Consider the following 16,036-nt stretch of genomic DNA (forward strand, 5'->3'; position numbering starts at 1 on the left):
GTAGAAATCACACAGTTAGGTTAGATATTCAGTTCATTTTGATTTTCAATGTATTATGAATCAGAACTAACGTAACATAGCTGAGAATTAGTAGAAATTATTTCTGAGCAAGATAATAATACAGCTGAACCAGCAATGATTCTACTCAGTAGCACAACCAGGACTTAGAAGGCAATAAATCACTGAGAATAGATAGACACAAGCCATGCTCTGCAGTTTATAGGTTGTAAAATGGAGGAGTATGGGAATCAGAAGAAGAGATAAAACAGGGAAGAGAGTAGAACAGGGAAAGACAGGGTTAAAGAAGGAAGCATCGTTGTGCAAAACCTCTCAAGTCACGTTAGGACTTCATCCTCAGAGCAAGGAGAGAAAGCAAAGGATTCTAAGCAGGAGGGTGAGGCCATGAGATCTGCATCGTATAAGGATCACAGCAGCTGCAGTATGAAGAAAGGCTTGCAGGGAATAGGCAGGGAGACCTATGTTAATAGGTTTGTATGCTAACACATGAGGTCAAACTAGGTAATGACAATGGAAACCCGGCAAATAATGGTTAGGGGACCATCTGCCTTCAATACATTTTTACTTACAGGGTTATATTCCTAGAGGTAAATTTGCTGGATCAAAGTGTATGAGCGTTTTAAGGTTTTTGATAAATATTGCCAAACTGCCCTGAACAAGTGCTGTAGCAATTTACTAACAGCTGGTGAGCGTCCACTTCTCTGTGCCGTGTCATCTATCAAATCTTTAAAAAAAGAACTATTAACAAGTGCTGTCAGCAGCTTCTTCATATTTTTGACAGTCTTGTGGGTTGAGATGGTTATGGCGGCGGAAACTAAGGAAATGGCCTTAAAGATCACATAGCAGGTGATTTCTACTTAGGTGTCTACTTGGGAGAGGTAATGAAAAGAGGGCCCTTGCAGGCTAGCCCCTGACACTAACCTTATACATGCAGAGGTTCAATATATCGTTAGTAACTGAATAAATGGACCAAATAAACATCATCTGTAGGAAATGATACTGAATTTCACTCCACACTCTCTCCAGTCGCCTCGTCAATAACAATGTAGTTTGAAAAGAAATAAGCACCCACTTTCGTTTTACAGTTGCTGAATTCATCTCTTTCTTGTAGGCTTAGAATGAAAAAGACCACAGGTGAGGGCCACACCTCACTCATCTCTTGATCACCAACCTGGCCCAGAACAGCCCCCACTGAACACGCTCTGCATGTAAACTAACTCCATCCCCAGCTTTGCTCCTAACCTGCTGGCTGCGTGACCTTGGATACGCCACTTTACCTCATTTCATGTCAGTTTTTCAATCTAGAAATTGGGAAAAATACCTTATGGAGGGGTGTGTTGCTTAAAGAGAAAATAAATGGACATTATGTATTTGTAAAAGTCTTAAGCAGTAGTTCCCGGACCTGGGTGTACACCCGAATCATGTGGGAAGTTGAAGAAGACTGGGAGTCTATTTTTAACAAGTTCATCAAATAATGCTATGTGGCGGGGCACTGGTTTGGCATTTGGAACCCTCTGATCCAAAGGGTTCTGATCCAAACCCACTACCAAATGTAAAGGATGAAAGATCAGAAAACTGCCTCTGGCCAAGCATAAGGAAAAGCTCAATAAAGCAGGTAATTCAATAATGCAAGTAATTTACTTGTAAGACTCCATCTGTTTCTCTCTTGGGACTTAAAACTATTTTCATTTTGATTTTTTAAATGTGGCTTCCAAACAATTATTTTCTCTGAATTGGCTCTTGAGGTAAATAGTCGCTCATGAAGGCTAGAGGATGTCCACCTCTGCTTTGAGATAAAGGTAAAGCAGATCCCAGAGAAACTCTCTCTATGGAGTTTCCTTTTGAGGCGATAAAAATGTTCTTGGAATTAGACAGTGGTGATGGCTGCACAACCTGCGATCATACTACAAAGCACTGAATTGTGCACTTTAAAAAGAACTTTATGGTATGTGTATTTTAATTTTTAAAAAAATCTCTCACCTACCAGTTCTCATAAATTCTGAGTTAAAATTACGGGGTGTTTCAGGACAGCAGTAAAAAAAATTTTTTTTTAAATGTACTTATTTTATTTATTTATTTTTGGCTGTGTTTGGGTCTTCGCTGCTGCACGCAGGGGCTACTCTGTTGCGGTGCGCGGGCTTCTCATTGCAGTGGCTTCTCTTGTTGCGGAGCACGGACTCTAGGCGTGCAGGCTTCAGTAGTTGTAGCATGCGGGCTCCAGAGTGCAGGCTCAGTAGTTGTGGCTCATGGGCTCTATAGCACAGGCTCAGTAGTTGTGGCTCACAGGCTCTAGAGCGTGGGCTCAGGAGTTGTGTGGCGCGTGGGCTTAGCTGCTCCACGGCATGTGGGATCTTTCCGGACCAGGGCTCGAACCCGTGTCCCCTGCATTGGCAGGCGGATTCTCAACCACTGCGCCACCAGGGAAGCCCAATAAGTAGAGTAAAATTTAAAGATAATTGCACTTAACCACATTAGGGCGTGACACGCTGCTGGAAGGGTCATAACCTCTCTTTTAATTCCAAGGAGCTCTATTAACACCATCCAACTTCCACCTCACCTTCCCCCACAAAAGCATGAGAAGGGTAATGCATGAGATCATCTGGAATTACTATCTCTAGAGTAGTGATTGTCAACCAGGGGCAATTTTGCTCCCTATGAGACATTTTTAGTTGTAACAACTAAGTGGGTGCTATTGGCATCTAGTAGGTAGAGACCAGGATGACAGAGCAGTGCCCAGAACAAAAATGATCCAGCCCAGAATGTCAGTAATGATAAGGTTAACAAACCTTGCTCTGGAGCAGTGGTTCTCAAAGTGTAGGCCTCAGGCCACTAATAGCACCACCTAGAAACCTGTTAGAAATGAAGACTATCAGGCCCTAGCTCAGCCCTACTGAATTACAGACTCAGGAACTGGGGCCTAGCAGTCAGCATTTTAACGAGCCCTCCAATTATGCTGATCAATACTAATGCATAGGAAACATTTCTTAGTGTTAAATTGAATGCAATCAAAACATAGGTGAAGTTTCTTGTCCAAAGCTACCCACAGTTAGTAGGAAGCAAAGCCAGGATTTGAACCCAGGTGGTCAAATTTCAGAACCTATACTCTTAACATGTCATATTGGCCCTCAGTTGAAAAAAAAAATTAAAGCTTTAAAAAATATACATGCTTTTGTATATCTGATTCCTTTATTCCTCCATTAGAGGACCTAAGAGTTAGGAAGGACAGAGAGAATGGAATGGGAGAGATACCACCTCAAAAATTATACTCTCCCTAATTGTAAATGCCAACATGCCATTTTACAGGCTGCTAAATATGAAAGTTACAAGGATATGTTAATGTTGCTGGGTTTCCCAGAAGAAATGTACTGAACCTGTGTGGTCATGATTCTGGCTCCACTTAGCTTCTTGCCATTAGTTGGCGGCATTCCAGATTCTTTCTGGTTTTTCAGTCTCTTAAACCTAGGAAAGAGCAATCTTTCCACGTACCATTCAAGAAATTAGGCTTGACAGGTGTAATAGGTAGGGCAGATTTTTGCGTCCGGAGGCTCAGCGGCCATGGCTCACAGGCCCAGCCGCTCTGCGGCACGTGGGATCTTCCCGGACCGGGGCACGAACCTGTGTCCCCTGCATCGGCAGGCTGACTCTCGACCACTGCGCCACCAGGGAAGCCCTAGGGCAGATTTTTCCTAACAGGTAAGAGTACATTTTGACTCAGAGGGTGGGGAGAGGTTAAGAGTGGAAACTTTCCAGCACATCCTGCTGAACTGTCTTACTGCATAAACTTTGATTCGGAATTTAAGCTTAAACCATTTTCCCTTGGTAGGATGATACTTTGTCTCTTAACAAGCATTCCTCTTTCAACAAAAATGGGGAACATTTGGTTCTTGGGCTAGTAACCTTTCTGATACAATAGCAATTTATCCTGCATTTGGGACACTGAGATGTTCCACAGAAATGAATTCTGCATAGGTGGCTAATAGGCATCCCTCTAAGCGCCTGAGTTGTTATTTTAACCATTTCTGGTGGAAGAACTTCTTATATGTACTATATACCTCTGATCTCAAACTAAATGCTGTGTAGTGAAAATAAACTTTTATTTGATATTCAGGACCATAATTATGATCTTCAGTAACTGAATGTGGAGGCTCTTGATGTATACAAGGCTGTCAGCTCAAAGACTGCCCAAGTTGAACCTTCACCTCTCCGGTCTTCTCTGTCACTGACAGCTGCCTGCATTTTGCTGAATGTGGCAGTTACCTTCTCACCGGCTGTGTGCAAAGAAACTGCACAACCAAGTTGGCTAGAACTTTATTATTGGCTAGAACAAATTATTCTAAATGGGGGTCCTTTCTTAGGAAGGTATAGGATGCATTTTCCCCCCTTACTTTTGGTTTTGGAATTGTGTTCAGCATTCATCTGGCCTTCAGCTATGAGGAGAGCTACTAGAGTGAATGCACATTTTCAGCTACCACAGACACGTTCCACATGAACATTTATTCTGCTTTTCTTTTTTAAGTATTAAAAAACATGTATTCTTGAACAGTGATTTGGATGGAAGTAGTATTCTGAGAAATTTTCTTTTTTTTAGGATAATGAAGCTATTTTAGTATTATTTAAAATAAGAACAACCTTTAAAGCGTATGAAGTGGGCAATAGGGGAGAAGCACGCCTTCCTGAGAAGGGTCCTCCGAGAAGGGTCTTCTCAGGGGCAAAGGCAGCAAGGGTGGGCGGGCAGGAGAGAGTGCAGGCCTGGACATCAGCGGTGCTTCCTCGGGGCGGGCTCTGCAGGTAGGAGAGGTGGCTCTGCCGCTTGGCAGCTCCTGGCTGGAGTGGAGGGAGCTGGCCTGGCGGTCCGTGCCAGTGACTCAGGCAGGGGTAGGGCAGGGGTCAACTGGGTAAAAGAAATGTGGGTTTGAGTGTCAGGAGGAGGTGGCCTTGGCTCTCAGGACTCAAGGGGGATGTCAGGCTGCAGGAGGCCCAGGCCCGGGAGTGCTGATCCGCCCCCATCTCTCCAGCGAGGCTCTGTGACTGGGCCCTGGGCGGGTGGGGGGTGGGGGGGGCCTCACAGCAGGGTGGGCGGCAGGCAGGGCTGCTGTCAGGCCGGGGCTCAGTGTCCTCTTCTCGGAGGCGCTTGCACCCGGCGCAGATGCTTCTTCTCAGAGGCCCCGGCCTGGGCACAAAGACAGGGACCACTCCATTCCTCACCACGGGCCGGAAGACCAACAGCCTGGGCTCGGGGCTCTCAGACCTGAGAGGCCCGTCGAGCCGCCTTTGTCCTTCCTCTCATCGGCTGAGGGCCCTCAGCGCGGTCTCCTTGGCACAGGGGTCCAGGGACTCCTGGCTGGGCGGACACGGGGACAAGTTGCTTAGGCTTTCAACGGGGGCGGTATGGAGGTCCACCAGACTCTGTCTCCTGTGTGGCAGGAGAGGCGGGCGTTCCACTGGGACCTCATCGTGAAACCGTTGCCATGGCCAGAAAACCCCAGCCCCGAGGAGGTGCGGAGGGGCAGCCCGCTGGGAAGGCGCCTCCAGCCCTGGGGCACCGAGGACCCGCAGACCGGGTAGAACTTCCAGTTGCGCAGGGCGGCGGGGAGCCGCCGCCTGCTGCGGAACCAGAGCCCGTGATCCTGGCGGCGGCAGCGGTAGCACAGGATTGGGCGCCCGGCCAGGCCCATCGGGAGGCAGGTGCCGCGGGCGGGCCTGGTCCATGGGAACCATGGGGACCGGCGCTTCCGGGCGTGGGCTGGCTGCGTGGCCTTGGCCGTGCCCAGGTACATGCTCAGGTAGCTGCCCATGCTCGCGGGTCAGCGGGGTCAGACCTTCGACGGGCTTTGGCTTCTGGGCGGCCCCGAAGTCTGTAGATGCGAAGCTTACGGCGCTGAGGCGACCGTTGGCATCGGGGCGTCGGACGATTCGTGGGGCGTCGGAACCTCTGGGCACGAGGTCCTGCGTGCGCCAGGCCGGGGCCTCACGGATTCACTCGGGGCCTCGCGGACTCACTCGGGGCCTCGCGGACCCACCCGGGGGCTCGCGGACCCGGGGCCTCGCGGGGCGCCCCTGTGTTCTGAGCACAGGGGATATTCTGCTTTTTATAACTAAAAGAACAAACCCAGCATTTAACCTCAACTTTATTTTGAAACATTTCAATGTACAACGTTTTAAAATGTTTCCAAATTTTAGGATTGTACACCTTTGTTTGGACTCTGCCCTCCAGTTTTGTCATTGATAATCTCTTCCCCAGAAATTTTCCTGGATGAGCCTTCCAGTGAAATTTCAAAAACCCTTTTCTTCTACAAAACCAGACTCCTTGACCTCTGTCTATAGCTGATAACCTGGATTATCTCTATTTTCTTAACATTTTACCAGATTTTAAATAGATGTGGCCATAGTGTGCTTCTGTTAGTACCCCTTCAAACTTCTCTCTGTGATTCTTCCTCTGTATTTTTATCAGCATTTCTCACCCAAATAACTGCACTGACCACCACCTTCTGGCAGATGCCCTTCAAACACACCTCTTTGTTTCCGTGACTTGTCTTTCTAGACTTTAAACAATGTAACCCTACTTCAGATTCAATGTTTCCTCATCTTTGCCCTCTTGCCTTTTTTTTCTAGCACTGAAGGAGGTACAGACTCAAAACTGCATATCTTCAGATCCTCAATCTTCTGTTTACAACCTCTGCCAAATCCATTCCTTCCACAGTATCAAAGAATGTGGTAATTCTTTCCTTTATCTCTCCCCTACCTAGTCAAACTTTGGCCACATTATGCAGCGTATCTGTTTCTTCTCTTCTCTAAAATGCAGCAGGGGAACCCATTTCCCCACTTAAGTCGGAACCCATTACAGTTGTAAGCTGTATGTTAACTATGTATTATTGCAAACGATTTGAAATGCCAATAATGTCCTAATACAAAAGTTACTGAATAGATCAAGCTCTATCTACCCTTGTACATATTCTGTTTCAGAAAACATAATTTGATTTGTGACATAAGGCAAATTGTGAAAATCTCAGACTATTTTCATTATGTTTGTTCCAACCAGCCTAGGACACTGGCCCTCTAAGCATTCCACCCAAATGTCCCCACACAGGGCAGTGATGTCTGTACTCCAGGGATCTAAGCTTATCGCCCAAGGCACCGCTAAACTGAATCTGTTTGGCATCTGTGTCTTACCTTGCACATTAATACAAATGCTGTAGTCACCTCCCTAAATAGATTAGTGCTGCATTCTAAAAGTGGTATTTAACGTTTTAGCAATGAGTAAAACGAAAGCTCCCCAAAGAAGCACCAGGTTCATCCCGTAGATACACACACAGGCACAACCCTGGAACTGACACCGCACTTAGGGAAACACACAAGCTTGGGTTTTACGTCCACCTGTACAAGAGGCTGCTAAAGGCACGTCTGTTGGCATTAGAACGGAACATATATTTACATGCACATGTGAGAATCTTAATAAGCATTTGGTAATTTAAAATTAGAATGGCATAACGTTGCCCCCCAAATGTCGAGTCCCACTACACCTTCCAGACTTATTTTCACCTCGAACACCTTCCCTAGGCACCTCCACGCCGCTCACTTTCTCCTCTCCTATCGCGGAGGCCGGGCTGCGGGTCCTTCTCCTACCCTCCGCCCTCCCGGCAAGCCCTCTCCCCCCGCGCCCCGCGCCGCTCGCCCTCCAGGGCTGCGCTGTCCCGGCGAGCGGGACAACAAAGGCGGCAGCGTCGGCCCGGGGTCTCGGGTGCCCCCCCCCGCCCCCCGGAGGCGCGGGGTGCCGCCTGGTGACAGCGCCGCCCGCACCCGTCCTCGGCCTCCGCCCGGCCCCGCGGGCCCCCCGAGTTTCCCTCGGACCCGGCCGGGCCTCCCGCCGTGGACTCAGCCCGCACCGGCGTCCCGGCCCCCGCCCCGGGGCCCGGATGTGACGGCACCGGCGCCCTCGGCGCCCGCCCGGGGCGCGGGGAGATCCCAGGACGGCGGCCTGGGGGAGGGGGCCTCCGGACCGCGTCGCCACCTACCCAAGTGAGGAGGCTCTCGCACAGCTCCACCCGCTCCAGGGACTCCACGTTGAACATCTTCCCGCCCGGGCTCGCGGCCGCCCTGCCTCGCCAGGAAGCCCGCGGCTCGGCCCGGGGCTGCGTCCGAGGGTCGGCCTGCCCGTCCTCCGCCCGGCCGCCGACTCCGTCCGGAGCTGGCAGCGGCACCCGCAGCGTCACCGGCGCCCCTCCTCCTCCGGCCCGTCGGGACCGCGCGGCACCGCGCGCGCGCGCGCGCGCCCGCCCCGCCCGCGGACCTGCAGTCCCGCAGCCCCGCAGCCCCGCTCCCGCCGAGACCCCAGCCCGGCCCGAGCCGCAGTAGCCCAGCACTGCGCACGGCCGCGCCCGCCGCCCGCTGCGTGTCGCCCCCGCGCGCTCCCCGCCGGCTGGTCACCGCCGCGCCCTCACGGAAGCGCGGCAGTGCGCGTGCGCCGTGCCCGCGCACCCGGCCCGGAGGAGGCAGCCAGTGGTCGCCCGCGAGGGTGGCGGGCAGCCCCGGAAACAATCTGTGCCCTCGGTCACCGGGAGCTGGCGAGGTGTCCTCCACGGTGCAGAGGTACGCGCGGCCGAGCGCCGGCGGGGCCCCGGCCTGGGCGGGACGGCGGGGCGCCTTCCGCGGGGAGCCGGGCGGCCCCGGGCGCCGGCGCTGTGAGGCCGACGTGGCGGGCTTGGGTCGCCGAGGGCAGCCCGCCGCTCCTGCTCGGGCCGCGCGGACCTCGCAGCCCCGGGAGGCGGGGGTGGGTGTGCGTCGCCGGTCAGCCCGGGGGACCGCGACGGTTCCCGGGGCCTGTCCTTCCTTCCGCAGTGGCCAGGGGGACCGGCCTCGAGCTGCCCCCGTTCCAGTGGGTGAACCTCTGCAGGGTTACCGATGAATCGTTAGGCGATACAGCATGTGCAGAAAAGTGCACACAACGGACATGCCTAGAGAGTAATTAGTAATAAAACAGGCAGGTAAAAACAAAGAGAACTGCCCATACCTTAGGAGTTCCTCCAGCACCTCACGTTCCTTTCTGAGCATCGTTCCCTCCCTAGACTGACTTTTATGATGTTCACTTTCTTGCTTTTCCTTATCTCTTTACCACCTACGTATGCATGCCTAAACAACACAGTTTTTCTTTGCCTGTTGTTGAGCTTCTGTCAGTGGAATCATTGTGTTATTTTATAGCTTTGCATTCATAGTAAGTTTGTGTAGATCCATAGGTAATTTTCAGTGCTGTCTAGTACTCCACTGTATGAATATAACAGTATATCCATGCTACTGTTGATGGGCATTTTGCTGTTCCAGTTTGGGGCTAACTAAGAACAATGCTATAATATTCATACCCCTAGAGACTAGTACCAACGTGTAAGTTTCTTTAGCTATATGCCTTGGAGTCCTGGGATTGTTGAGTTATAGGTTGTGTGTCACTTTACCAGATGATGCCAAACTTTTATGTGGGGTGCAACAAAGTTAACTTACCGGGACACACCTTTCTGTGGTTTGCAGTTCCTGGAGCCCCCTTTCCCTGTTAAGACTAGGTTTTGTCATTGAGCTATCAGAACTGCCAAGACAGCATTGAGTTTTTCATGATGCTTTTCAGAGTCCCAGTTAACAGATTTTTCATTGTGTGAATGTACAAGATCTTACCAGAAGTCTTCTCAGTGGTCTTTTAAACATTATTCCCTACACCAAGGGCAGAGAAACCTTTAGAAGTGATAAAATGTACCTCACCTGCCTTTGTTTGGTGCCTCTGGACCTTTGTCAAACCAGAGTTTCTACATTCCAAGCTAGGTTATCTCTGTAAGGATCCCTGGCACTTTAAGTGAACATTACCCTTGTTAGGCATGTAAAGTCATCAAGTCAGCCTGATGCCCGTGTAACCTGTCTTTGGGTGTGGAGCCTTGTTGGAAGGCCTGTAATGGGTGAGCACCTTCACGCCAGCTGCTCTGGTTTTTAGGACTTTGACACAGTTGACCTCAGCCTCCCTTCTCAGGTTTGATGGCTCACCCACAATGCATTTGTGCATGATGTGCAGTGTTCTTGAGATTTCATTCCGTAGCTCCAGTTACCCTCCATGAAGGAAATTATATTAAAAACTTCTTGAACGTGTGTAATTGTCTGCAGAAGCCATGCGGCCATCATGTTTTTACATGAGTTTGGGTAAAAAGACATGGAGTTTCTCCTTTGAAGTTACGGAATTTCCTATATTTCCCTTATTTGTCTCTGTTGTTTTGATTCATTTTTCCTGAAAGCTTTGGAAAAGACCAAAGAGAGGTGAGTGGCACTTGTCTTAGCTGTCTCCTTACTCCAGTTAGTTGGAGGCTAATTCTCATCTACAGCTGTTTATCACATTCAAGTAAACGGGGGAGTGTCCTTCACCGTAGTGTGCCAAGTTTATCCAGTTTCCCGGGGAATACATACTTAGAGCTTAGATCAAAGCGAGCTTGAGATGCTACTTAGTGTAGCTGTAAGGAAGGCATGGCCACGTCTTATCATGGTTCTGCAGATTCCTTGAGGGTTGTTAATAATAGTAATCAAAATATTATAGCTTCCGTTAATTGAGAGCCTGTATGATGTACCAAGCAACATGTAAGTGCTCTACCTTTGTCATATCATGAACTCCACAAAACTAGAGCGGTTTTGTGTTTTTTTTGCCAAAAAAAGTGGTTGCTTGATATAGTTCAAGTTAATTTTATGTATTTTACACATGAGGAAGCTGAGACCCAGATTTTGCACAAGTACACAGTTGTCTGACTGCAAAGCTTATGCTTCTTCAATGTATTAAGCTACTCAGTAAGACTTAGCCAGCTAAGCAATAACAAAACCAGTACTGGAAATCACTCCCCCATCTCTCAATTATCAATTTTTCTATCAATTATCAACACCGTTTCCAAGATCTATGGTGTTTTGTTTCTGTAAATCTCAAATAGTTAACAGAGTACTACTAACTTGTTTTCATTTGATAGGACCCTATGAAATAGATTAGACGCCATGTTTTATAAATTTAATAACCTTGCTTTGGGATTTCAAGCGAGCAGCATTTAGTGCAAGGCCCCTGCAACATGTAAAATCCCCTGTGCGCTGCTCAGCGGGGTAAGAGGTAGCCAGCGCAGGCGCCTCCCTGTGCCAGTCACTGAGGTCTTCAGAGGGCACCATCAGGAAACTGGGAGGGTCTAGGGTGCTCTGTAAGAATGGTACTGGGGAGAGACGTCTTAAATCTTTGAGCACTGAAGTCTAATTTTCATCTCTGAAGGAAGGAAGCAGACACTGGCTTCTATTTTTATTGCTAAAGTAATACGTTCTTGAAAAGAATTCAGACTATAGAACTGTATCCTGGGAAAGGTGAGGATCTGGCTCTCCCAGGCCTGCTCCCCACTTGTAATCATTTTAACCTTTGGTTATTTAGCTTTCCTGCCTTTTTTTTTTTTCAATTCCAGAAAGCTCTGAATCAGAGAAATGTAGTGGTGGAGGGAACTTAAGAAATCTTCAGATCCAGCTTTCATATTTTGCAGAAAATGAGGGGTCCTAAGAGATTAAGCGGGGTCCCAGTTGTGGTAGCAGAATTGGAGGTAAACTCCGGGGCCTGCATGCCATGCCGCGGGGCTTGGGCTTGCGCTGAGAGCCTGTGCCCTTGGTCCAAATCAGCAGCATTGATTTGTTCCAGATGAGCAGAGGTTGGAGGACTGAAGTTCAGGTTGACATTGGAATTCATTTTCAAGATTGGGGTATAAGGTCAACTCCTCAAGTAGAAAATTTTATTTCTTTTTATTGTTTATCCCCTGTATTCTTAGATTGGCTTCTTTCCAAACTGAGGTGGTGGCATAATACCTCATTTTTGAGCCAGCAGCGCCTGCAGTTCCTTTTTGGACTCCTGTGATAAGAAAAACTACTGGCGGAAGTTAACTACTGAAGCCCCGACAGGTTGGTCAGACACCATTAGTAGTTATCCATGTGAGGGCTGGGATTTCCACATGGCAGGGAAGTGCAGCTGACCTTTCTGTTCCTCTCTGAGACTTACCAGCAGTCTCCTCCCTTCCTACCCTCTCTCAGCCCAAGCACCTCCTTCAGTGACACTAGAATTTGTGGCAATAAAAAGTAACTCTTCATTTCAACAACATTGGGAACTTTTGCTATAAAATGATGCAAATAACATTACATGGTCCTGCAATACTTAAAGTATCCTGGATCTCTGAGCTCTTGGATATGTGAATGAAGCAGCGTCTGAAGGGTATAATTGGTAGAAGTATGTCTTTATACAGTAGAATATATATACATATAATTTTGATTATTTTTTTTATTGAACTATAGTTGATTTACAATATTATGTTTCAGGTGTACAGCAAAGTGATTCAGTGATATAAGAATATATATATATATATATATATATATATAAAATGTATAGAGTAGAATTTAGTCACATGATCACTGATTACACTTGGAAGGACATAGAAACAAATGTAACCCATTAAAAAAAGAAATAGTACAAAGTAGTGAAACAAATGTAACCCATTAAAAAAAGAAATAGTACAAAGTAGTGAACTCCCTAAATGTACAGCTAGGAGAAAATCCCCCGAACTGGATTCAGTAATTGGAGGCTGGGACTCTCCACACAGGATAACATTTTGCTGATCTCTGAGCAGATGCAAGTAGTTCTCACTGACAGGACTTCTGACAGCCACAGCATCTTCAATTTAAAAAGAGGAAACCTGACAACATAAAAATCTAGATTGACTACATGGCCCACCCCAAGATTACTTGAGGCTTTTTTCTTCAGTTTCATTTGGCAGTTCATTTGACTCTTCTTTTGAATAAAATACTGAGGTTAGAGCTCCTTCTCTGAGTTTCTGGTGTGTGCTTTCATGAGGGATACTTGAAACCTGTCATTAGAAAGTTCCTGATACATCAGGCCATTACCATGTGTAAAGCTGATGAAAGCCACCTTTGATCTGTTTGTTTGCTTAAGTTTCTTCCATGAGAGGTAATTTTCTTACTAGCAGCCAGTTCAGGTTCTTTTCAAAGGTGTTAGACTCTCACACTCAAAGTTTCCTTTTAACAGAAACTCACCTGATTAATGATGATATTGAATAAAACTGTTTTCAGTGCAGGACATTACATAAATACAGGTTAATTATGATTAGTCATGTATATTTAATTGAATTTTATTGCCTTTATTTCCCTTTAGGTGTCTTACAAGATTTTAAGTAACTTTAGTGTTTGCCATCAGAAAAAAGTAGGAATAACCTGTGATATTTGGACTCTGATGTGGTTGGACCATCTCCCCTCATATCTATAGAAATTGGGTATTACCATTTTCCTCTAGTTTAGTGTATGGGAGGGAGAGTTTCATATCCTCCCTTTTCTCTTCATAAGGAAATGCAGCCTCAGGGTGATTCCATATTCCAGGCAGTTCCCAGAATTCTGAACCATAAACTGAGCTTAGTTCCAAGTGAGGCTAACCATTTTCCAAGCAATAGAATTTTCATTAATTCAAGTAGTCTCAGTATAGCTATAAATGTTCTATAGCCTCCATGTCTTTTACTTTTCAAATTACTTACACCATAAGTAAGGTAAGTCACTCCTATTTAAACATATATTTATTAGGTCCTTCTGTGTACAGGGCAGTATGCCAGGTAATACAGGAATATTTACAGAAGTAGACGATATATTTCCTTCCGTATCTGTACATGGTACATTCCATGACGCACATTCAGTGCCATGAGGGAGAAGAGGGATGTGATCTATGTGGAGAATTTATTTGGTATTCAGGAATAAGAAAAGAGCAACTGGGCATGAGAAATGTCTTTTCTTCTTTAATGATTTTAAAGAACTCATTAATGGGGCATTCCCCACTGGAGATGTACTTAATGCAACCTACCTCAAGTGGGTGCTACAAAAAAATACATATATCAGAAGTCAGCTACGTTTATATCGTTTTTATTAATATATTTCATTTTCACTGTGTCGTTTTTAATTTTCATCTTATCTCTTTTTCTTTTAGACCTGGAATGGCCAAATATCAAGGTGAAGTTCACAGTTTGAAACTGGATGATGATTCAGTCATAGAAGGAGTAAGTGACCAAGTACTTGTGGCAGTTGTGGTCAGTTTCGCTTTGATTGCTACCCTGGTATATGCACTTTTCAGGTGAGACTAAAGGACAAAAGAATTTAAATAATACGTATTTCCAAGGGCCACTGACTTTCTGACTGCTTCTAGTAATGTTTAATACTTAATATTAAAAGCAAGTAATAAAGCTGATTCACTTTGTTATAAAGCAGAAACTAACCAAAAAAAAAAAAAAAAGCAAATAATGAGTTCAGTGATTGTATGTATTTACTAAGGTATTTTATTTTCCACTAGGCTCTAAATGCTACTGTGTATTTTTCCCGGCATCAACTGTCTAGTCAAAAAAATTTAGATTTATCACCCATATTTTGAACAAAATGTTAATATTTTCTGTTGGAGGATCACAGTTTTAAAATGTAATTTTCATAATTGAATTCATCAACTTATAGGTGATATAATAGGTGCAAATATATTTTCAGTGTTTAAATGAAAAAAACTGGGACAAAAAAATCTTGGACAGTATGGAGGGATTAAGATTAGAATTAAAATTGCTGTTATGTAGGATTAAGTGAATTAATAAATATGAAACACTTAGAACATAGGGTTGTTGAGAGGATTAAAGGAATTAAAATATTTTTTTAAAATTACTGTTATAGAATTAGGAATACTATTTAAAGGTCTTAGATGTCTGTGTACCAATAAACAGAGATAAACTAGAAATTTAAGTATTAACACATGGAGATAAATAAAATTTTGTATATATTGTTGAAAACAGAAATGACAAAAGTATAAAGTAGAAAAGAGATTACAGTAATTCCAAAAAGTACAGATCTGTTAGTTTCTTATAAAAATTATAGAAAGGATTATTAAACAGAATATGAGCATTCTCTTTTACCTCTGCATGGTTAGTTTCTTATTAGGGTGACATTATCTTGATTTCAGTAGAGTATTTTACATGGTACCTGGTGATGCCCTTGTGGACATAGTGGGGAAATGATGACCAGATGATAGCAGATTTAAGTGAGTTTATAACTGGTTGACAGATCATTCCCAGGAGTGCTGACTAATGTTTTAGTGTAAGCCAAAAAAGAAGGACACTGAATTGTTGCAGGGCTCTGCTTCTGAGCCTGTTCTTCTCATTTCTGTTAGCAACTGGGATGAAGAAGACAAAAGAAGCACGTTTGTTAAATTATCAGTTGGGATGGATAGCTAATGTATTGGTACAACAGAATCAAGATTTAAAAATGGGTCATCCCATACATCTGTGGTCAGCTGGTTTTTGACAATGGTGCCAAGACCTTTCAGTGGGGAAAGATTTCAACAAATGATGTTGGGACAACTGGATAGCCACATGCAAAAGAATAAAGTTGGACCCATACTACATCATATGCAAAATTTAACTCAAAATGGATCAAAGATTTAAATGTAAGGGCAAAATTATAAAACTCTTACAAGAAAACATAGGAGTAAATCATGAAGATTCTTAGATATGATGCCAAAAACATGATCAACAAAAGAAAGAATAGACAAATTGGAATTCATCAAAAGTAACAACTTTTTCTGCTTCAAAGAACTTCATCAAGACAGTGAAAAGTCATTTCACTGAATGGGAGAAAACATTTCAAGTCATATATCTGATCAGGCCCTTATATCTGAATACGTAGAGAACCCAAAACTCAATAATAAAAAGATGAGTAACCCAATTAATAAATGGGCGAAGGACCAGAATAGACATTCCTCCAGAGATATACAAATGGCCCATAAGTACGTGAATAGATGCCTTAGTCATGACATTCTTAGTCATTCAGGGGAATGCAAATCAAAACCACAATGAGATACAGCTTCACACCCACTGGGATGGCTAGGTCCAAAAAGTCAAATAATAACAATTGTTGAGGATATGGAGAAATTAGAACCCTCATACACTACTGGTAGGGGAGTTAA

The 16,036-nt window shown here is 45.4% G+C and overlaps 2 protein-coding genes across 2 annotated transcripts in view; one reads left to right on the forward strand and one right to left on the reverse strand.

The window, feature by feature from the left end:
• The window catches only part of HOOK3 (hook microtubule tethering protein 3), a 101,991-nt gene extending 93,904 nt beyond the window's left edge, over positions 1-8,087 (reverse strand). Inside the window, exon 1 of the mRNA XM_065899914.1 lies at positions 8,031-8,087. Coding sequence (XP_065755986.1) covers positions 8,031-8,087 — 57 coding nt within the window. The remainder of the gene's footprint in view (positions 1-8,030) is intronic.
• Positions 8,088-8,474: 387 nt separating this feature from the next.
• RNF170 (ring finger protein 170) overlaps positions 8,475-16,036 on the forward strand; it is a 28,034-nt gene continuing 20,472 nt past the window's right edge. The window contains exons 1-2 of the mRNA XM_065899960.1: positions 8,475-8,604; positions 14,027-14,170. Coding sequence (XP_065756032.1) covers positions 14,034-14,170 — 137 coding nt within the window. The 5' untranslated portion in view covers positions 8,475-8,604; positions 14,027-14,033. The remainder of the gene's footprint in view (positions 8,605-14,026; positions 14,171-16,036) is intronic.

The sequence above is a fragment of the Phocoena phocoena genome, chromosome 21, assembly GCF_963924675.1.
Source record: "Phocoena phocoena chromosome 21, mPhoPho1.1, whole genome shotgun sequence".
Taxonomy (NCBI): domain Eukaryota; kingdom Metazoa; phylum Chordata; class Mammalia; order Artiodactyla; family Phocoenidae; genus Phocoena; species Phocoena phocoena.